This window comes from Hyperolius riggenbachi, chromosome 1 (assembly GCF_040937935.1).
Source record: "Hyperolius riggenbachi isolate aHypRig1 chromosome 1, aHypRig1.pri, whole genome shotgun sequence".
Classification (NCBI taxonomy): Eukaryota; Metazoa; Chordata; class Amphibia; order Anura; family Hyperoliidae; genus Hyperolius; species Hyperolius riggenbachi.
Genome location: NC_090646.1, coordinates 67,999,752 through 68,024,038, shown reverse-complemented (window position 1 = coordinate 68,024,038; position 24,287 = coordinate 67,999,752). Strand labels below are relative to the sequence as shown.

Below are 24,287 nucleotides of genomic sequence, written 5' to 3'. Positions count from 1 at the left end.
TTTGCGATTGAAATCGCGGCCGCGGCAATTTCAATCGCGAAAATAGCGAAAACTAAAAGGCGTAGGGCGGCGGTTTATATATCATTGGAAAGAGGAGAAAGAGAGCTTTAAAATGATGCGCATCTTTCTATAGTTTCTGCACTGCTCGGAGTCCCTTTAAACACATTCCCATCCCTGGAGTTATTCATATCCAGACTGAAAAGCTTCCTGTTTAGCCTGGCATTTGAGGACTTATAGAATTCTTCCTCTTTACCAAAATGTACCAATAAACCAATTACTGGTCTGAGCCATGCTTAGGATCTTTGTGTCCTAAGGGAGAAAAGCGCTTTACAAATGTTATTTGTTTGTTGTTGTTTTTCCAGTAAGTTACAACTAAGGATGCTGGAAGTTGTGACGTGGGTAATAAGAGGGCAGGAAATTTCCCAAACTAGTGAGCTGTTCTTTTCAAGAGATGGCTAAAGGCAGAGTTCCCAACTTCCCATCTCCTATCTCTCATCGGTGGTGATAGATGAGTGGGTAGTGCTGGATGTGATTCTTCTAGATGTGACTTTGTGTGCTGAGCAGCGCAGTGCAGATGATGAGGCAGAAGAAGCTGTCACCACCTTAGCAGAAGATCACTCTGCACAAGCTAATCATTATCCCTGAGTCAGTCGCTCTCCTGACCCGGGCCTATGGAAGCTCATGAGAAGAGGCAGACTAACAACGCAAAACAGCCATTCATGCTATGATTCTATGGTGACTGATTCACTAACAGCCATTAACATTGTCATTACCCATGTCATGCTAATTACACAACGTATGTTACTCATCTGGGGAAAGTACCAGTAATATTGCATGACAATATTTAAGAGAAACTTTAGCAAAAAAGGGAAGTACAATAAATAATTACATTGCAAAGTGAAAAAGTTAAGAAAACAGAAGAGAGTTCAAAAAACGATTGAAAGTCGCCATTTAATTTGTTCATATTGTTTTATCCGCAATCAGCCTACATGTAATCATCTTTACTGCTGCCAGACATGAAAAAGTAAAAAAAAAAAAAACAGACAGCACCAACAGCCATTATCTATATAACTACACCCCCTAGCAAGTTAATTTTTTTATAGATATACATATACACAGAGGGAGATACTGGTAGCTTGGCAGTTGCAAACAGCTGTTATTTCCCACTATGCAACAAGGTTCACAGACAGGAAACTGTCAGGACCTAGGTGCTGACGTCACACTATGGGAGGGGTTTCACCACAATATCCGCCATACAGAGTCCCCTGATGATCTATGTAAGAAAAAGTAATGATTTCTCATGGGAAAGGGGGTATCAGCTACTGAATGGGATTAAGTTCAATCTTTGGTCAAAGTTCCTCTTTAATAACAGAGGTTGTGACTGTAGAGAAGTTAGTTCTTAATGGGCTAAAATAGCAAAATGGGGTACCTTCAACAGGGAAGTCACAAAGTTAACCTAAGTTTGCAAACAGTTGAATTTCGAAGCTAACTTACTCCTGCCAAAGTTCCAAGCCCAACTAGTTTTACTGATGATACTATCATGCCAATTTTTAACCTTCTTGGCGGTATGGACGTCCATTGCCGCCGAGGCTGATATCTCTGGCCCTGCTGGGCCGATTTGCATGAAATAAAGTGCGCCACATGCAGCTAGCACTTTGCTAGCTGCTTGTGGTCTTCGATCGCCGCCGCTCGGCGGCGGAAGAGGCCCCCCCCCCCCGTCCGAGCCCTGCGCTGCCTGGCCCAATCACTTTCGGCAAGCGCAAAGGGCTGGATCGGAGGCGTCTGACGTCAGGACGTCGGCTGACGTCCATTAAGTCATCCCGATCGTCGCCATGGCGACGAGGTAAGCCCAACAAGAAATCCCGCTCTCCACGGGATTTCTTGTTACTTGTGATCGCCGAAGGCGATCAGAAGGGCGCACCACTAGTGGGCTTTTATGCTGCCAACTTTCAGTTGGCAACATGAAAAAAAAATTACGAAAAAAAAAACCCTGCCGCTGCCACCCTGGCAATTTAAATAGAACGCCAGGGTGGTTAAAGATATTAAAGGTAATGCTAGGTCCATTTTTTCCCATTATTGGCTCAGTGTCTATTTCCCAGGTTCCTAACCAGTTTGTCAAAGTGCCACTGCCAGCTAAGTTTGATTAAAAATGAATTGTCAGGAACACCTCTCTTTATAGATTTACCTGTTGTTTCATGTTTGTGAGTATCTGAAAGCCAATGAGATTGCTTGGTTAATCAGCAGAATCTGCAGGATGTTGTCGGATTACAGAGGAATAGGAGGGGGCCAATGGCTGAGTGCCACAGAGGAAGAGCGATTAGACTAACAATAAGTCAATCCAGAGCATTTGCAGAAGCTGGGAAGAATAAACATCCTTGCTGAAGCTCACTTTACTCCCTACAGTCATTTCACTTGCAGAAAAGACAAATGCCTTAAAGGATAAGTACAGCCATGTACAAGTAAATTGTGATAAATGAACCATTCCCTGGCACACACAAACAAATATAAATCCAGTTGGTGCATTGTGCAATTTCTGTGTGCATTTTGTCTCCCAGGCCACACTACACCATCAGACCATTGCAAAGCACTCAGATTTTACTTTATTTAATCTTTTATGGTCCCTATCCTCTGTCTCTCTCAATTTCTGTAGTATAATCAATGGGAGAAAACAATAGCGTATAAAAAAAATAGGGTGTATCCATCTGGTGTTCTTCTACACCTGAATCACACTGTGAGAGGGGTTTCACCTCAATATCAGCCGTACAGATCCCTGATGATCTTTTTGAGAAACAGCTAATGATTTTGTTTTTAAGGAAAAGGGGTACCGGCAAATGATTAGGATGTTTAATGCTGTGTTAAGCCTCATCTACACGGGTAGATGAGGCTCCGATGATCCTTATCAATCGAGCCGCTGATGCGGCTCGATTGATAAGATCCGACAGGACGGATCTTGCTTCCGCCGATTCCCTGCTCGCTCCCCGCTAGGGGACAATGGCAGGGAATCGAGCAGAAGATAAGCGGCGCCGGCGGGGACGAGCGGGCACGGGCGGGGAATCGAATGCGGCGCACGCGCGGCGAGCGGGGACGCGGCGGGTACGCGCAGGAGGCGATCCGGCGGCTAATCGAGCCGCCGGATCGCTACAACCTCTTATGGTGTAGACGGGGCTTTAAAGGACACCCGAGGTGAAAATAAACAAATGAAATAAACAATTGTACCTATCCTCCTCTCTAAAATTAACTTTTTTAAGATATCCCACGATTTTATTTTATATTTAAATCTACTTTTTAAGTGTTTACTGTTTTTGCTAAATGACACATTCACTGAAGTATGCCAGAGCTTAAATCTGTGAACTATTGACCCTTTTTATCCCTTTCCTGCTCTCAGAAGCCATTTTCTGCTAGGAAAGTGTTTTATAGTTTTAATTTCTTATCAGTGAGGGTCACACTGTAGTCTGACTCTGTCAGACAGGAACTGCCAGTTACATACCTGATGTTTAACTCTTTCAGGCAGAGAAAGAAAAAAAGGAACACAGCACAGTTATGTGTGTGCTAAGCACTGTACATACACATGTCTATCTCATCATGTCACATGTCACCTCGGGTATCCTTTAAAGAGACTCTGAAGCGAGTATAAATTTACTTTTTCAACATGCAGTCATGTTAATCAGTATAACCCCTGCTAAACCGCCGCTATCCCACGGCAAAACGAGGGGTTTATACCCCCCTGCAAAATCCACAATTTTCTTGGTCATGGATTTTGCAGCTCATGGAGGAAGAGCTTTCAGCTATAGCTCTGCCTCCATGCGCGTCAATCGCCGCACGGATCTCCGCCTCTACCCCGCCCCTCTCTGTGAAGGGAGATTAAAAGGAGCGGGGAGAGGCGGCGATCAGCAGGGATTGACGCGCTGAGAGGCAGAGCTACAGCTATAAGCTCTGCCTCATCAGGAAGTGCTCTCCGGAGGTAGGAGAGGGGATTTGGAGGGTATAAACCCCTCGTTTTGCTGTGGGATAGCGGTGGTTTAGCAGGGGTTATACTGCATAACAGGACTGCCTGTTAAAAAAGTAAATCTAGACTCGCTTCAGAGTCTGTTTAAAACTCCTCTATAAGTATGATCAAGATGTGCTCTTTGCTTTTGTTGATCTACCAAATGCTCCCTATCTGGGCTTACATACAGCCATCTGTAGGCTGCAATTTTACTAAAATGATGTGTGCTAGACTCAAAATTGCCCCCTAAAATATAAATATATAAAATGCCCCTGAAAGGAGCACAGAGTTTAACCACTTCTGGATTCGGCGTACGCTTAACTACGCCCCTGAATCCTGAAGTGGATTGCATGGAAACGGCCGCTCGTATGAGCGGCCGTTCCATGTCAGTTCACGGAGGGTGTCTCCGTGAACACCCTGCGAGCCTCCGATCGTGGCTCGCAGGGTAAATGTAAACACACGGGAAAGATCTTCCCCGGTGTTTACATGTATACGGCGCTGCTGCGCAGCAGCGCCGTGGCGGAGATCGGCGATCCCCGGCCTCTGATTGGCCGGGGACTGCCGGCACCTGATAGGCTGAAGCCTATCCTATCCGGCGCAGGACGGAATTCCGTCCTGCGCCGCTCACAGGGGGAGGTAGAGGGAGGGAAGGGGAAGGCGGCCAGGAAGCGCTGCGGAGGGGGGCTTTGAAGAGAGCCCCCCCGCAAGCGCAAGCAGCCGGCGGCGATCAGACCCCCCCAGCAGGACATCCCCCTAGTGGGGAAAAAAGGGGGGAAGTCTGATCGGCCTGGCTGCTAGCTGATCGGTGCTGCGGGCTGGAGAGCCCACGCAGCACCGATCAGCAAAACCACCCGGTATCCGGAAGTGGTTAATATCACACAAGTAAGCAGACTGCAGATAACACGTCTGGGAGAAGAAGATGAAAGTAGTAGCTTTGTGTGTGTGGCGTTTCCTTGCCCCATTCATTCTCGGCTTGTACTATTCTCACTCCCTGCAAGATGCTCTGATAGTACCGGCACACTTCCTATAGAAAGACACTTTCTCTTGCCTTGTACTCCTAGTCATACTCTTTTATGCCTGCTGCTTTGTATTGATTCAGAGAGACGCAGAGGTGGAAAAAACGAAGAACTGTGGCAGGAAGAGTCTCAGAATAAATATTTGCTGAGCTCTTACCTCTCCTTTTATTGCTTGGATTCTTCACTGGGTTGCGAGGAAATGTAGAAGGAAGAAAATACCTATATTCTCAGGGATAAAACCGAGACGCCCGGCAGAGCATGCGGCAACGACGATTTTTGGTTTATTTGAACCAGGAAGGACTAAAACTCAAGCAGGTTTGTATATATTTTATGTACAACAACCTTAATAAAATAGAGGCTCCCTATGCTAATGAGGTTTTTTCATTTGGCACTGTTATTGGCCTGAGGAAGCGGGCTTAGACCCGGGAAACATGTTGCCTGTGCATAATAATAACAATATTTTGTTGTTACAAAGCTTTTGTTATTTGAGGTAAGCTACCTCCCCTTCTTTCGTTTTTATTTGTTTTTAAATAATTTTATATACACCAGGGCGCCTCTTTCACTCATTCCTCACTCACCTTAACCAGCCTGGCGTTCTATTAAGATCGCCAGGCTGGTGACCGGACGTTTTTTTTTTTATAAAAAAAAAACCTAGAGTTTACACCCCGCGTCCACTAGAGGGCGCTCCTGACGCGTACTGACGCGCCTCCGGCGATCAGAAGTAACAATAAGGGCCGCGCTGCGGCGGCGTTCAGGTAGCACACGCGGCTGGCAAAGTGCCGGCTGCATGTGCACCTTTTTATTTCATGAAAATCGGCCCAGCAAGGCCTGAGCGGCAGCCTCCGGCAATGATGGACGAGCTGAGCTCGTCCATACCGCCCAGCAGGTTAATAAAAGGTAAGGAATGCAGTTCTGAAAATATATCTGTTATTGTCTCACACTGCCCTAGTGATCAGTGGACATAGATACTCACTGCAGCAGCACACATTAGAAGCAAGAAAATGTAACAAGAAATTAACAAAATGCGCTAAAATAATTTGGTCTAGAGCACTTGCAAGCCTCTAAATCAATTGGCTGCTAAAGGGTTAACAATGATAACCATGAATAAATCATGCGTACGTACAAAAAGGGCGCCCGGACAAAAAGGGCGCGGGGTGTAAACTCTAAATAATAATTAATCATTAATAGGGTTTATAAAAATAGTGTGCTATATTTCGTTTACAAATAATGTTTAACAAAATTATAAATCATTAAATAATGTTTATGAAATCGGAAATTGTGAAAACGTTAATCTTCCCTGTTTCAAAAGGTAAACTTATAATTACGTTTATTAAAAAAACTATAATATATCTTTAATTGTTATAATTGTATATTATTGTGAATAACCTTCATTTATGGTTTGTTCTTATAATAAAATCTGAAAATATTCTTTATAACGATGATATAAATATAACTACGTTCGTAATAAGTGTTGTAAAACATTAGTAATTATTACTAAAATTTTACTAAAACTATACATATAGGTAGAAAACAAACAACGTTTTGTAAGAAATAATACCTTTTAATGGCTAACTAATAGAGTTAAATGATGCAAGCTTTCTGGGATCTAGTCCCCTTCTTCAGGCATATTTCCAGATGTAAGCTGAAGTAAAACACTGATGCAGATAAAACTAAAACTATACCTAAGCCTACTCTTACACAGAACCCTCCCTGTATCTATCCCTAACCCCTAGACCCCCCTGTTGGTGCCTAAACCTAAGACCCCCCTGGTGGTGCCTAAACCTAAGACCCCCCTGGTGGTGCCTAAACCTAAGACCTCCCTGTTGGTGCCTAAACCTAAGACCCCCTGTTGGTGCCTAAACCTAAGACCCCCCCTGTTGGTGCCTAAACCTAAGACCCCCCTGTTGGTGCCTAAACCTAAGACCCCCCTGTTGGTGCCTAAACCTAAGACCCCCCTGTTGGTGCCTAAACCTAAGACCCCCCTGGTGGTGCCTAAACCTAAGACCCCCCTGGTGGTGCCTAAACCTAAGACCCCCCTGTTGGTGCCTAAACCTAAGACCCCCCTGTTGGTGCCTAAACCTAAGACCCCCCTGGTGGTGCCTAAACCTAAGACCTGCCTTTATTATGTGGATAATAATGTTTTACTAATTGTGGATGCAAAAAATATTTTGCAATTTACGTTACGTACTGATCGCTTTATTTTGTGAATAATAATGTTATACAAACAGTAAGGGATAAAACTTTAAATAATGTTTTAATTAGTTAAATAAGATAAATATGTTTAGTATTTTTATAAACGTTATTCGGCACGGGTGCATTTTATAAACCTAAATCACCACAAGCACACTTATAAATCATTAAAAATCTCCTGGCGCCGTTTGTAAACGTTATTTATGTCCTGCGCCCTTTTTTCCTGCTCGGCGCCCATTAAACGTTATTTATTATGAGAGTGAATGGCGGCGCCCTTTTTGTCCACTAGCGGCCTGCGCCCTTTTTTCCCGCTTCCATAAATCATTGCCAAGCATTCCCTACTAGTTTATTCATGTAAACTGTATGTTCAGATTTTTGAAATTACAACATTTCTTTTTTTTTTTTTTTTTTTTACTTTATCAAACCCATATAACCTCTGTACCCATCAGAAGTACCATCTGGTATACACCTACCACATGTTGAGAACCTAGGACAGTGATGGCTAACATTGGCACTCCAGCTGTGACAAAACTACAAATCCCATCATGCCTCTGCCATCCCGAGTTATGCTTAGAGCTGTCAGAGTATTGCAATGCCTCATAGAACTTGTAGTTCCACCACAGCTGGAGTGCCAAGGTTAGCCATCACTGACCTAGGATGTGGGCTACACACTGAGTAAGCATGTAGCAACCTCAATGTTGATGATAATAATAATAATAATACTGTTATATGCAGCATGGCTGCCAAATTGTCCTTTTAAACACTGACACAACTAAGATATGCATGTTCTGGGGTTATTTACACATCATCAATGCTTAAACTGCATCTACGGTAACTAGCCACAAGACCTGTATAATTCATACAGTGGGTTGCAAAAGTATTCGGCCCCCTTGAAGTTTTCAACATTTTGTCACATTACTGCCACAAACATGCATCAATTTTATTGAAATTCCACGTGAAAGACCAATGCAAAGTGGTGTACATGTGAGAAGTGGATCGAAAATCATACATCATTCCAAACATTTTTTACAAATAAATAACTGCAAAGTGGGGTGTGCGTAATTATTCGGCCCCCTGAGTCAATACTTTGTAGAACCGCATTTTGCTGCAATTACAGCTGCCAGTCTTTTAGGGTATGTCTCTACCAGCTTTGCACATCTAGAGACTGAATTCCTTGCCCATTATTCTTTGCAAAACAGCTCCAGCTCAGTCAGATTAGATGGGCAGCATTTGTGAACAGCAGTTTTCAGATCTTGCCACAGATTCTCGATTGGATTTAGATCTGGACTTTGACTGGGCCATTGTAACACATATATATGTTTTGTTTTAAACCATTCCATTGTTGCCCTGGCTTTATGTTTAGGGCCATTGTCCTGCTGGAAGGTGAATCTCCGCCCCAGTCTCAAGTCTTTTGCAGACTCCAAGAGGTTTTCTTCCAAGTACGCCCTGTATTTGGCTCCATCCATCTTCCCATCAACTCTGACCAGCTTCCATGTCCCTGCTGAAGAGATGCACCCCCCAAGCATGATGCTGCTACCACCATATTTGACAGTGGGGATGGTGTGTTCAGAGTGATGTGCAGTGTTAGTTTTCCGCCACACATAGCGTTTTGCATTTTGGCCAAAAAGTTCCATTTTGGTCTCATCTAACCAGAGCGTCTTCTTCCACATGGTTGCTGTGTCCCCCACATGGCTTGTGGCAAACTGCAAACGGGACTTCTTATGCTTTCTGTTAACAATGCCTTTCTCCTTGCCACTCTTCCATAAAGGACAACTTTGTACAGTGCATGACTAATAGTTGTCCTATGGACAGCGTCTCCCACCTGAGCTGTAGATCTCTGCAGCTCGTCCAGAGTCACCATGGGCCTCTTGACTGCATTTTTGATCAGCGCTCTCCTTGTTCGGCCTGTGAGTTTAGGTGGATGGCCTTGTCTTGGTAGGCTTACAGTTGTCCCATACTCCTTCCATTTCTGAATGATCTCTTGAACAGTGCTTCGTGGGATGTTCAAGGCTTTGGAAATCTTTTTGTAGCCTAAACCTGCTTTAAATTTCTCAATAACTTTATCCCTGACCTGTCTTGTGTGTTCTTTGGACTTCATGGTGTTGTTGCTCCCAATAATCTCTTAGACAACCTCTGAGGCCCTCACAGAGCAGCTTATTTGTACTGACATTAGATTACACACAGGTGCACTCTATTTAGTCATTAGCACTCATCAGGAAATGTCTATAGGCAACTGACTGCACTCAGATCAAAGGGGGCTGAATAATTATGCACACACCGCTTTGCAGTTATTTATTTGTAAAAAATGTTTAAAATCATGTATGATTTTCGTTCCACTTCTCACGTGTACACCACTTTGTGTTGGTCTTTCATGTGGAATTTCAATAAAATTGATTCATGTTTGTGGCAGTAATATGACAAAATGTGGAAAACTTCAAGGGGGGCAAATACTTTTGCAACCCACTGTATGTGTCAGAAATTAAAGGGGTGAGTTGGCAACACTGTTATGCAGTGACCACCGAAAATAGTATAAAAAAAACAACAGATATCCACATTCATGCTGTCCCAGCCAGGACTGTCCATAGTAACAGCGGCCCACCTAGAGAAATGTGCAGAAGCAAATCTTTAAATGCTCCTCAATTTGGTAAGAACAATGCTGCAAGCCAAAGGCAATGAAGCAGGGCAAGAGCTGCAGAAGCTACACAAGCAAGTATAATCAGGTAGAGCTGTCCCTTGTTCTCGTAGAGCATCACATATTCTAAATCTGCAGTTGCAGAACTTTGAGGCAAAAGTCCACCAACTCCATAGGTCACCCGTTGCTGGTACACAGCAATAAGCAGTATTCTCACAGGTAAACAGTCCATGCCGGTACGGACAGCTTATACCACCAGCAAGTGGGAATAGGAGGATGCAAAACAATGTCAGCTATGGCTCCTCAGGCCAAAGCATTTCACATCCTAGATGGACATTTCATCAGGGCATGGCTTGATAGCAACCAAAGGCTGTCTTTTAAGCAGGACTGGCCCATTGTATACATTTTGTGCTGAAAGGGAGTTTCTTTTAAAAACAAATACATGGTCCCTGTCATGTTGATCCTCTCTGGCTACAGTATTTTGGGATTCATTCACAAAACTTACTTAAAGTGAACCAGAGACGAAGCACCCTTGTGTATTTTACCATAGAAACCAGTGGGAACATTAGAGAAAACATTTACCCTGCTCTCTGTTCCATCCTCACTGCTAAAAGTGTCTGTTATCTAGCTGAGATAAGAATCCCGGACTGAGCATTGAGTCTGGCTTTGCTATAATGACTCAGCTATAATGATTCCTGAGCAAAGCCAGCAGGGGGCAGGCTTGGACTTGAAGACACCAAAGAGAACACAGTCTCAGCTATAATTATTCTGTAGCAAAGCCAGACCGACTGCTTAGTCGGGATTCTTATCTTAGAGGTGATAACAGGCAAATTAAACAGAGAACAATGTAACAAAGAGCAGATTAGGTGTTTACTGTCATGTTCCCACTGATTTATAAGGTAAAATACATGAGGTTGCTTCATCTCTGGTTCTCTTTAAGGAATTTTTCCACCCTACTTATTAACTCACAGTCTACTACCCTTCATTGGCCTGCTGAATTTTACCGGTTTTAACGCCAGGGGAGCAGAACTCATTACACTATTAGCGCCATGAGCATTACCATGGCAGTGGTAACGCCACATGTTACCATAACAATATGTGCGTTATCCTGGCGACACAATTGGCACTAATAGTGAAATTGGCAGTGATCCCCTGGCGTTAGTATCGGTAAAATTGCCTTGTGCTTCCTGCACACTTTACATTTACCGGTCTTTTGCGCATCAGGCTGCCATCTGTCTTCATTCATATAGTGATCGGAATGTGATAATTAGGATTTCACTAATTGTTGTGTAATTTTCATAATTACAATAGAAATGGAAAAATCATAATCACAAAAAATTATACAAAATTTTGAATAATCACGACCACATACATTTTTTGTAATTACAATCATTTTAGTAACTACGAACGTTTTCTTGATTAAATTTTCATAATTACTAAACTTTTTGTAACTACGAGGGGTTTTCGGGATGTATTTTTGTGTAAAATCCGAAATTACGATTTTGTGTTAACCGTCATATCGTGTCATTTTTTTTGTTTTACAAGAAATGACACAATTACGAGTAACTCAAATATAACACAAAATTACGAATTAACGCAAAACTACGACCCAAAATGACACATTATAAAATCACAAATTTTCTGATAATTATGAATTGCAAATTTCCTGCTGTAATTATGAAAATGCATAATTTTGGCTTATCACTAAATATATGATCTAGCTATCCTTAAATGTAACTCATTACCTTTGCTTATGCCATTATTTATCTCCTTGTCTGATTATCTCATGAATTAGCTCTCCTTAGGGCTCGTTTATACACATGCCCAACTGATCCAGCCCATCGGGGATTAGGAGCTGATCCCCTTGGGCGATATTGCGGGGCCAGCTACACACACGTGTGTCAGCTATGTAGCTGATGACGCACTGCGTTGCTATGTGGGGTGTGTGGAGGGTGGAGGGACAATGAGCGATGCATGAATGACATCACGCAATGGGTGGGGAAGCAGCGTAAAAAATGGGATCGGCGGGGGGATCTGCATCACTGGGGCTGAGTAGATCTGCCCGGTGGATTGCTTGCGGGTTGGACGTCGGGGTTTTAGGGTCTGTACACACGCCTTGTTGCTGGCGGAGGCAGTCGGTACCGGCCACCTTAGCCGACTTAAATCAGGCATGTGTATGAGACTTATAGTGAAAATAGTAGAAAAGAGGTGACAGATAATTCAAGAAAAAAACAAACAAACAAAAAATGAGAGGTGAATCATGGGATAAACTGATAAGGGGGTGAATTAATAAAAAGATCGCAGTGTGTAAGCAGCTAGGGATGATCGGAAATGCCAATTTCCGATCCCGTAGTAAATCTGCATCCCACCATTGCCAATTACTGCTACTGCTACCGATTCCGCTTTCCGCTACCAATTTTCGCATTCCGATGCGAATTTCCGCCGGAGATCGCGGAAATCCCCCCCCCCACCCCGAAATTTAACATTGATTTTCTCAAAAACTATAAGGTCTTTTTGAAAACTTTTTTTGCATCTTGTTCACAAGATTCTGTGTAATAAACCCTGAAAATTTGGTGTTTCTAGGACTTACAGGGGCTTTGCTATTAACCGCTAAAGTCAGCAGATTTGTACTGTAATGTAAAATGCAGAAAATCTGCATTATCCGATATGCGGCAATTTTAAGCCAATCAGAAGACGCAGAATGAATAAGCCAATCAGAGAATGCGGAAATTTCCGCCTAAATCCCCATTCTCTGATTGGTTTATTAATTCTAAGTCTTCTGATTGGCTTAAAATTACCGCATATCGGATAATGCAGATTTTCTGCATTTTACATTACAGTAAAAATCTGCCGACTTTAGTGGTTAATAGCAAAGCCCCCGTAAGGCCTAGAAACACCAAATTTTCATGGTTTTTTAAACTGAATCTTGTGAACAAGATGCAAAAAAAGTTTTCAAAAAGACCTTATAGTTTTTGAGAAAATTGATGTTAAAATCAGCGGAAATTTCCACGATTTCCAGCCTACCGCACTTGTATTACTGATTTCCGCATTCCGATGCGATCGGAATTTCGGAAATTGCATTTCCGCGGAATCCGAATGAGTATCCCTATAGGCAGCGCACAGCAATTTCACCAGTACTTTTGCTACAAGTATGCTACAGTCATTCACTAAAAAAATTCACAGCAGCATTGATTCAGGAGACACTTGAAAAGTAAAGAAGAAACAGGCTGAGGACTAGACTGCAGAGGTATCTGATTTTCTATCTGTGGATACTTTGTATTGTTTTCCCCATAGTGATATTTTAAGTAAAAATGAATGCATATATTACAAAAGGTATTGGTGGGAGAAAGCAAAACAAAAAAAGCAGAAAAACACTTTTATGGAGAAAAGCAACCGAAATTTCCTGTCCAAATCTTTACGCTAAAAAGGATGTGTGTTTTTTTTCTTCTCTGCATATAGATAAAGGAAGAATGATAATGCATTATACATATGACTGGGGAAGGCTGGGGCCTGTAAGCCATTAATGAGCTGCTGTATACCTGCTACTGATATCAAAGTACAGAGGAGAACATCCTCGCCCCTGGATGATATGATGAGAGGCACTGATACAGCCCACAGTCTTCTGATGTCTCTCACCACTAATATTGTTTTCTTAGGAATTTGCACTTCAATCATCGCCCCATCCTTGGATTTACATGCCTTTCTCGGTGCATATTCAATATTCAGCACGCAAGAAGTCTAAGAAGTAAAATAAGCTGTTTTTAATTCAGTTACTTCTTTACATGGAAACTCTGAACCTTGTTTAGCCCGGGGTTGTCAAACTCAATCATGTAAAGGGCCAAAATCTAAAACATAGTCTGAGTTGCGGGCATAATTGTTTATTAGTGTATTGAAGAAGAGCAGTTTAATGTTTATCTGCTCCTTTGCTCAGGGGCTTAACTAGAAATAACTGGACCCCCCTGCAAAACGTATGATGCCCCCCTTCGCTTTATGCACTGGTAAACTGAGAACCAATGTTATTTAATTGGCTAGTGAACACTTGAATGTGTTTTTTCCATGCAGATAAACATCACTACAGTACAGAGCATGAGGAGGGGTAAAACGGTCGGGGCTGGGCACTGTACACAAGACCCTGCTGAACACTGAATAGGGACTGTCTACAAATCTTTGTCTGCAAAACTTTGTATGATTCCTTATCAGTGGCTGAGCAGATGCAGTTATTAGACAAATTGTGAAGAGAGCAGAAAGTTTTTTTTTTCTCTCCACGTTCCTTAGTCGTCAGCCTCTTAGGACAGGGCGGCTGCATCCCTTGCAGGGTCTGTTGTCACGCCCCTGCCTGTGCTTTCTAGAGTCTGCTCTAACCTTAGACTACAATATACTGGAGTTGGTTCCACACTTGTTCTGAAAATCACACCACACCAAAGCTACTTTCATATTACTATGCGTCAGACAGCACTGACAGGGTAATATGCATAGGCCCGCCCCACTCAGTGACGTACTTCCCTGCTGGACATGCATGTCCGCTGAGTTTTACCACGCTCCATCGTGGTTGGACTTGATGGACGGATGTATTTTTTCAACTATGTAACTTACTGCGTTGCCATAGACTTGCATTACTGCATAATCTGTGCAGTAGGCATGGGTCATGTGGTAATACATGGATGACTTTGTGGTGGGTTTGCGGTGACTTAACTACTTCCGTTACAGCGTGTTACATCACTTTAAGTATGATATTCTCCATAGACTTTCAGTGACTTAGCGGCCTCTTGCAGTAAAATTGCTTACCACAACACATTAGTATCAAAGCGCCTGTAGGGAAAATAGATCAAGATAGCTATCAACATGATCTGTGAAGAAGTGGTGCTCGTAACTGGCCAATTATGTGAAATTTCACATAATGTTTTGCATTTACGCATTGCGTAATTGCAATTGCGTTACGTACAGTACAGTATACTACGATTGTGAATCGTAATTACGCCTGTAATTATGCAATTACGCGTACATTTACTTGTAAATGTAAATTTGAGGGTCCCCTTCTTAAAGGGGATTCCCAGATGCCACCATGTACCCCCCCCCCCCCCCCCCGTCGTGGACCCCTACCTCCTCCGGCACAGTAGGTGAGGGAAGAGCCCCTTGTCCATAGATTGGACAAGGGCTCTGGGGAGGGAGGATAGGAAGACTTGGCCGCCCCTCTCCTGCCCAGAGCCCCCCCAAACTATGGACCATGCGGACTGGTATAGCTCAGGGTGTAAAGCCCCACACAGCCAGGGCTCTGCATTCTATCCAAGCCTGCATGCAAGGAGTTAAAGAGGCTTGGGAGGGGGAACTCCACATCATGTTTTTAATATTTCCCACACCCTGAACATATATATATATATGTATATGTATATGTATATATATATATATATATATATATATATATATATATATACTGTATATTTAAAAAAAATATATACATGTTAATACATTATCTGTCATTTTAGAGCAGTAACTTTGCTACTTTTTTCCTCTAACTTTAAAATTGATTTTCTCAAAAACTATAAGGTCTTTTTGGTGTTTCTAGCACTTACAGGGGCTTTGCTATTAACCGCTAAAGTCGGCGGCTGCTGAAACATTTCCCACACTCTGCATGAAAAATTTAAAATCGATTTACTTAAAAACCATAAGGTCTTTTTGAAAAAAACATTTTCCTCTTTTACCCACTGTCATCCTCCACATACCCTGCAAATATGGCGTTTCTAGCACATAATGGGGCTTTGCTATTAATTGGTCAAGTTGGCGGACGTTCGTCTGCCATTTAAGTCTATGGAGCCGCAGCATAACGCAAACAAAATGTTTGCATGAATTACGCAAACATGCGTAATTACACCTAGCGATTTTGTTTCCACACAAAGGGCTTGATTCACTAAACCGTGATAACTCAAATATCACACCTTATGAAAAGATATCACACCTTATGAAAAGACATCACACCTTATGAAAAGACATCACACCATGGGCCTGATTCACAAAGCGGTGCTAACAGTTAGCACGCTGGTGAAAAGCCCTTTATCACGCCTAAACTCAGTTTAGGCATGATAAGTTTAGGTGTGATAAGTTTAGGTGTGATAAGTTTAGGCATGATAAGTTTAGGTGTGATAAGTTTAGGCATGATAAGTTTAAGCACCAACTGCGTTAGCACCGTAGTGCACAGCTGATCAAAAGTTTTGCGCTAGCAAAGTATGCACTTCGCATAGAGTTTAATGGCGCTGCTTTGCGTGCGGGACTTTGCACGCTATCTACACTTATCTAAACTTAGCATTCCTAAACTTATCACACCTAAACTTATCACACCTAAACTTATCATGCATAAACTGGCTTTTCACCAGCGTGATGCAATGGTTATCACGCCTAAAGTCTCTAACTGGGTTAGCACCGCTTTGTGAATCGAGCCCCTTATGAAAAGACATCACACCTTATGAAAAGACATCACACCTTATCAAAGTTAACACGCCTTATCAGAGTAGCATAGCAAGCGCTACAACCCCACAGGGGCTCAGGGCAGGACGAGTGCCATTGCCAATTAGCAAGCATAAGTTCGTAGCGCTCGCTATGCTACTCTGATAAGGCGTGCTAACTTTGATAACACGTGATATCTTTGATAAGGTGTGATATCTTTTCATAAGGTGTGATATCTTTGATAAGGCGTGATATTTGAGTTATCACGGTTTAGTGAATCAAGCCTAAATTGTGCATTGCGTTTACGATGCCTAATTGCAAATTATGATGTGTGCATTGGCGTATTTTCTGCTCATCACTACTGTGAAGGTGCACACACTGCACTCTACCGCCCAGTCACTTTGGCGCAGGGTGAGATGAATGACAACTCACCCTGCTGCCGGTGAAATTCCGGGCGGTGTTAATTCCTATTCCCCCTTCGAGTCGTAGCAACTCAGAGGGAGAAGTAATTCAGGGTCTGACGATTTTGCCGGATACTCTATTACCTATGCGGGGGCTGCGCATTATAGCATTATTACTATAGCCGCACCAAACTCAGGCTCTACATGCGCAGAGAAGCCATGCCTCAGAGAATGTCATCTGTTATTAATCGCGATTTTAATCGCGATTTTAAAATCGCTAGGGTTTGCTACACAACATAGGAATCGTGGTAGGCAATTTCCACTACCGCTATTTGTTTTTTACTGAAGCGCAATCGCCGGGAAAAATTAGGACTGTGCTGAATCACAATCACTAGCGTTTCGCACAAACGCTAGCGATTGCTAGTGGAAAAGGGCCTATGGTCACTAAAATGGTTTTATTTTATGTCTGTTTATTATGCGCAATCTTATTTGTGATATGTTAATAAAATCGAGTTTTAATGATCTACAAGCCCCTGATGTCTACCTTTAATGTATTGTAATGATCTTTGATCTACTCGACCCTTGAAAGTCCCAAGTTCCAAAACTAATTATATCATTGCTAAATTACGCATCATAATTCAATTACATGCAAAATTAATTTCTCAATAGTGTGAAATTTTTCATTATGTTTTTGCATCGTAATTACTACTATGCAGAATTCAAGCTCCAGTCCTCACACTGTATCTAGAGACTTGTGTCCTAACTGTGGTCATTGGCTGAAAGTCATCAAAATGCATTCCTCCCCCGGGGACATATCTGAATACAGTACGGGCTTGGGACAGGTTAGTAAATTAGTAAAAACTTTTTTTTTTTAAATATATCTGTGTTGCACAATATAGGAACACACTTTAAAGCTAAATTCTGCTTCCAGTGAAAAAGACAGAGCCCATCATGTAAAGCTTTAGGTCCTAATGCTGTCAGGATCAGTGGGAGTCAGGGTTTATAACTCATCCGCTTGCCTGTAATGCATGGGGCCCTAGGCAAGGTAGTGGATTTGGAGCCCTCTTGTAGTCATTTTGGTAAGCTGAAGTGAAGAGAGGTCAAAGAAGGTGACGGGTGGGCCCCTTGACTCCCTCTAGGCCCCAAGCACCTGCCTAGGTTGCCTGGTGGATGATTAAAGAGTACCTAAATTATAAATTACAGTTTGCTTTAAACCTAGTAAGTTGCCAAGATATATAAAATCACACATGATAAAGTGTGATTTTCTCACCCTCAGGGTCCGTATTCCATATATGGTCTTGAAATCCCTGCCGCCAGTATGAAATTAAGCCCTAGCATTTTTTTTCTTATCAAACCATAGGTGCAAAGGCTGCTGGGGGATTGATGTAATAACTCCACCCCTCATGTCCATGTGATCTAATCTAGGCAGGCAGACAGACATCTGAAATAGGAATTATAGCAAACAAACATGTGTAAGACAGACTACAGCAGTTCTACTGTGTCTCCTCTCTGTTATGCCGGGAATATACGGTGCGTTTCCGTGGCTCGATCGAGCCATTAGATGGCTCGATTGATAATTTCCGACGTGTCCGATTGCCCGCCGGATCGATTCCGTGCTCGATACCGCGGGCGGGACAATAGAAAAAGATAAGGAAAACGAGCAGAAGATAAGAGAATCGCCCACGGGGACGAGCGGGAATCGAGCGGGACGAGCGGTGGCATAATCGAGCCGCGGAAACGTCCCGTCTATTCCCGACATTACACACTGTGAAAAGAGAAGTAATTTGATCCAGGCAGGCAGAGGGCAGGGGAGGGAGGGGCAGGGGAGGGAACCAGGCTGGAGGGTTAGACACAAAGCTTCAGCATTAGGAGAAATAAGGAATTGCTGCTACAGATATAAATGTGTGTCAGTGTTCTATCCACTATGATGTACCAGATGTAAACTTTATATGTTCATCTAACTGTACACAGTGCATAGACTACATATATGTATTTCCATTCAGACCTCTCTTTGGAGGTGGTCTTTAATGCCATATACTCCAACACACATGCCGTGGCATTTTTTTCTAAAGTATTCCAAAGCTCACCTGTGTTGCCACACTCCCTTCCATGGCCTAGTTGGTGGCTGCTGAGTGACATCGCAGTGGGGGTGGCTAGAGCTTCAGAAAACTTCAGGAAAAATGACTGCAACTGTCTTGCTGATGCAGAACTTCACCTGTCTAATGAATTACACACTAGCGGGTGAGTTATTAAACTGAGATCCACCGATCCTGGCAGTGTTAAAACAAAGCCTTATGTGACAGGTAATATTTATGTAGGCAAATAAAGTAAAAACATTTATTATTATTTTGCATCGTTATTACTACTATGGAAAATTCAAGCTCATGCATCTGGGGACTCGTGTCCAAACTGTGGCCAAACTGCTCCTCAAAGCTGTAGAAAGGTTCTGATGGATCATCGTGGATGCGGCGTCCATTGCTACATTAAAACCTATGTGCAGTATTCCAAATGGCTGCACAGACTGCTGCGCCCTGGCTGTTTAATTATTTGCTCACCATTCCAGCAGTTCTAGAACTTCCCTTGTAGGTAATCTACAGACCTACCTTGTTTTCGAACGTCATCTACAGCGGAGATTAGTTCCTCCTTCAAGTCTTGACTGTCTTTAGCAATCTGCTCCCCCTTTTCCAGGAAGTTCTGGGTGGCCTGTTCCACCGATGCTGCAAGCACATGGGCCTTTTTAGATCGACCTTTCTTTTTGCCAGAGGGGCCCTTATTGCTGGTGTTCACCAAGGTGGTTACCTGTGAGAATCAACAGAGAATAATTAGAAAACACAGCTTAAAGGACAAATATTCACAAGCAAGTGTTATAAAACTTCAATGTATAAATTATGTCTAAGTCTTATTTAATAGCTGTGTAAGCATGTTCCTACTTTTCATGTTAAAAATCATTGCCAAAATCTGTACTTTGGTTTGTGTAGATTTTAGCTGCATCCATTAGCAGGGGTGATTTTTTTTAATTATTATTATTAATTGAAATGTAACATCACAGCCACTGCTGGTCTCTGCATCACTCAGAAGACTACAGACTAGTTTTCTTTGACAGAAAAAAAATGTGTGAAAATCCTGCCTTGGTTTCAGGTTTTACACACAGGATGTTTACTCAATTTAGCAGATAAGACATACATTTAAGGGGCCCATACACTCAGCCGATTTTCTGGCCGACCGATCGATCCCGATCGATCGATCGATTAATCGTTTGCAAATCGGTTGGCCAATCGACCGATCGATGGCCGATTTCGATGGATTTCCATCGAGCTGGCAGGATGGAAAATTTAGGTCGATCTGATGAGATTGCTTATCAGTTTGCATTGGCCTTAATGGAAATCTGATGGCAAAAAAATGCCATCAGATAGAATTTCAATAGATTTCAAACTGAAATCTATTGGAATTCTATCCTGGTAAAAAATGTTCTAAAAACGCATCAGATAGATCATCAGATGCATTTCTTATCTATCTGCTGCCAATCTGACGAGTGTATGGGCACCTTTAGACTGCACACCAGTACTCCTCAGACACTGAAAGCCCACATGTTGTCTGAACAACTCAATTAGTGAGAGAGAAAGGCAGCCAGTGAGACTTGTCACCTGCAAAAGCTAGAAAGTACACACAGAGTTAACTGATGTAGGGAGAGGGATATCGCCCTCCCCTCATGATTTACGGGCCCCACACCAGTCCTCAACACCAAGTCAATGAAGTTTTTATCCATATTGATATTTGGAATTAAGAAATATATCAATTAAAAGGATGGGGATAAAGTTTGGAGCTATTTAACCACTTAACGACCGCCCCCAGCCGATGGGCGGCGGCAAAGTCCGGGCCCAAACGACCGCAATACGCCCATCGGCGGGGGCGGCTGCGGGAGTGGCTATGCGGCGATCGCGTCATTTGTGACGCGATCAGCCGCCGGGGACTGGCTCCGCCCACCGCTCGCTGTAACCCGCCGGCCGTTCGGAAGCGCCGGCGGGTTACTAGCTGCCCGATCGCCGCACGGAAAGTGTATAATAGGCTTTGTAATGTATACAAAGCCTATTATACTGGCTGCCTCCTGCCCTGGTGGTCCCAGTGTCCGAGGGACCACCAGGGCAGGCTGCAGCCACCCTAGTCTGCACCCAAGCACACTGATTTCCCCCCCCCCTGCCCCCTGATCGCCCACAGCACCCCTCAGACCCCCCCCCTGCCCACCCCCCAGACCACTGTTTGCACCCAATCACCCCCCTAATCACCCATCAATCACTCCCTGTCACTATCTGTCAACGCTATTTTTTTTTAGTCCCTAATCTGCCCCCTACTCCCTCCTGATCACCCCCCCACCCCTCAGATTCTCCCCAGACCCCCCCCCCCCCCCGTGTACTGTATGCATCTATCCCCCCTGATCACCTGTTAATCACCTGTCAATCACCTGTCAATCACCCGTCAATCACCCCCTGTCACTGCCACCCATCAATCAGCCCCTAACCTGCCCCTTGCGGGCAATCTGATCACCCACCCACACCAATAGATCGCCCGCAGATCCGACATCAGATCACCTCCCAAATGCAGTGTTTACATCTCTTCTCTCCTCTAAACACCCACTAATTACCCATCAATCACCCATCAATCACCCCCTATCACCACCTGTCACTGTTACCCATCAGATTAGACCCTAATCTGCCCCTTGCCGGCACCCAATCACCCGCCCACACGCTCAGATTGCCCTCAGACCCCCCCTTATCAATTCGCCAGTGCAATATTTACATCTGTTATTCCCTGTAATAACCCACTGATCACCTGTCAATCACCTATCAATCACCCCCTGTCACTGCCACCCATCAATCACCCCCTGTCACTGCCACCCATCAATCAGCCCCTAACCTGCCCCTTGCGGGCAATCTGATCACCCACCCACACCAATAGATCGCCCGCAGATCCGACATCAGATCACCTCCCAAGTGCAGTGTTTACATCTCTTCTCTCCTCTAAACACCCACTAATTACCCATCAATCACCCCCTATCACCACCTGTCACGGTTACCCATCAGATTAGACCCTAATCTGCCCCTTGCGGGCACCCAATCACCCGCCCACACCTCAGAACGTCCTCAGACCCCAGCCCTGATCACCTCGCTAGTGCATTGCTTGCATCTATTTCCCCCCTCTAATCACACCTTGAGACACCCATCAATCACCTCCTGTCACCCCCTAGCACACCTTCCCATCAGATCAGGCCCTAATTTGCCCCGTGTGGGCTCCTGATCACTCGGCCAAACCCTCAGGTCCCCCTCAGACCCCCTTCCGATCACCTCCCCAGTGCATTGATTGCATCTATTTTCCCCTCTAACCGCCCCCTGAGACACCCATCAATCACCTCCTGTCACCCCCTAGCACTCCTATCCATCAGATCAGGCCCAAAACATCCTGTCATCTAAGAGGCCACCCTGCTTATGACCGGTTCCACAAAATTTGCCCCCTCATAGACCACCTGTCATCAAAATTTGCAGATGCTTATACCCCTGATCAGTCATTTTGAGAAATTTGGTTTCCAGACTACTCACAGTTTTGGGCCCGTAAAATGCCAGGGCAGTATAGGAACCCCACAAGTGACCCCATTTTAGAAAGAAGACACCCCAAGGTATTCTGTTAGGTGTATGATGAGTTCATAGAAGATTTTATTTTTTGTCAAAAGTTAGCGGAAATTAGATTTTTATTGTTTTTTTCACAAAGTGTCATTTTTCACTAACTTGTGACAAAAAATAAAATCTTCTATGAACTCACCATACCCCTAACGGAATACCTTGGGGTGTCTTCTTTCTAAAATGGGGTCACTTGTGGGGTTCCTATACTGCCCTGGCATTTTAGGGGCCCTAAACCGTGAGGAGTAGTCTAGAAAACAAATGCCTCAAAATGACCTGTGAATAGGACGTTGGGCCCCTTAGCGCACCTAGGCTGCAAAAAAGTGTCACACATGTGGTATCGCCATACTCAGGATAAGTAGTATAATGTGTTTTGTGGTGTATTTTTACACATACCCATGCTGGGTGTGAGAAATCTCTCTGTAAATGGACAATTGTGTGTAAAAAAAATCAAAAATGTGTCATTTACAGAGATATTTCTCCCACCCAGCATGGTTATATGTAAAAATACATCACAAAACACATTATACTACTTCTTCTGAGTACGGCGATACCACATGTGTGACACTTTTTTGCAGCCTAACTGTGCTAAGGGGCCCAAAGTCCAATGAGTACATTTAGGGTTTCACAGGTCATTTTGAGACATTTGGGTTCAAGACTACTCCTCACGTTTTAGGGCCCCTAAAATGCCAGGGCAGTATAGGAACCCCACAAGTGACCCCATTTTAGAAAGAAGACACCCCAAGGTATTCTGTTAGGTGTATGATGAGTTCATTGAAGATTTTATTTTTTGTCACAAGTTAGCGGAAATTGATATGTATTGTTTTTTTTTTTCACAAAGTGTCATTTTCCGCTAACTTGTGACAAAAAAAAAATCTTCTATGAACTCACCATACTCCTAACAGAATACCTTGGGGTGTCTTCTTTCTAAAATGGGGGTCACTTGTGGGGTTCCTATACTGCCCTGGCATTTTAGGGGCCCTAAACCGTGAGCAGTAGTCTAGAATCCAAAGGCCTCAAAATGACCTGTGAATAGGACGTTAGGCCCCTTAGCGCACCTAGGTTGCAAAAAAGTGTCACACATGTGGTATCGCCGTACTCAGAAGAAGTAGTTTATTGTGTTTTGGGGTGTATTTTTACACATACCCATGCTGGGTGGGAGAAATGTCTCTGTAAAAGGACAATTGTGTGTAAAACAAAATCAAACAATTGTCATTTACAGAGATATTTCTCCCACCCAGCATGGGTATGTGTAAAAATACACCCCAAAACACATTGTACTACTTCTCCTGAGTACGGCGGTACCACATGTGTGGCACTTTTTTGCACCCTAAGTGCGCTAAGAGGCCCAAAGTCCAATGAGTACCTTTAGGATTTCACAGGTCATTTTGCGACATTTGGTTTCAAGACTACTCCTCACGGTTTAGGGCCCCTAAAATGCCAGGGCAGTATAGGAACCCCACAAATGACCCCATTTTAGAAAGAAGACACCCCAAGGTATTCCGTTAGGAGTATGGTGAGTTCATAGAAGATTTTATTTTTTGTCACAAGTTAGCGGAAAATGACACTTTGTGAAAAAAAACAATTAAAATCAATTTCCGCTAACTTGTGACAAAAAAAAAAAAATCTTCTATGAACTCACCATCCTCCTAACGAAATACCTTGGGGTGTCTTCTTTCTAAAATGGGGTAATTTGTGGGGTTCCTATACTGTCCTGGCATTTTAGGGGCCCTAAACCGTGAGGAGTAGTCTTGAAACGAAATTTCTCAAAATGACCTGTGAAATCCTAAAGGTACTCATTGAACTTTGGGCCCCTTAGCGCAGTTAGGGTGCAAAAAAGTGCCACACATGTGGTATCGCCGTACTCAGGAGAAGTAGTATAATGTGTTTTGGGGTGTATTTTTCCACATACCCATGCTGAGTGGCAGAAATATCTCTATAAATAGACAATTGTGT

General features: G+C 43.4%; 1 protein-coding gene across 8 annotated transcripts in view; it reads right to left on the bottom strand.

The window, feature by feature from the left end:
- Positions 1-24,287, bottom strand: part of CTNNA2 (catenin alpha 2) — a 3,078,224-nt gene that overhangs the window by 2,561,877 nt on the left and 492,060 nt on the right. For all 8 annotated transcript variants that reach the window (XM_068274961.1, XM_068274945.1, XM_068274955.1 and 5 more), the window contains one exon: positions 19,266-19,461. In XM_068274961.1, coding sequence (XP_068131062.1) covers positions 19,266-19,461 — 196 coding nt within the window. The remainder of the gene's footprint in view (positions 1-19,265; positions 19,462-24,287) is intronic.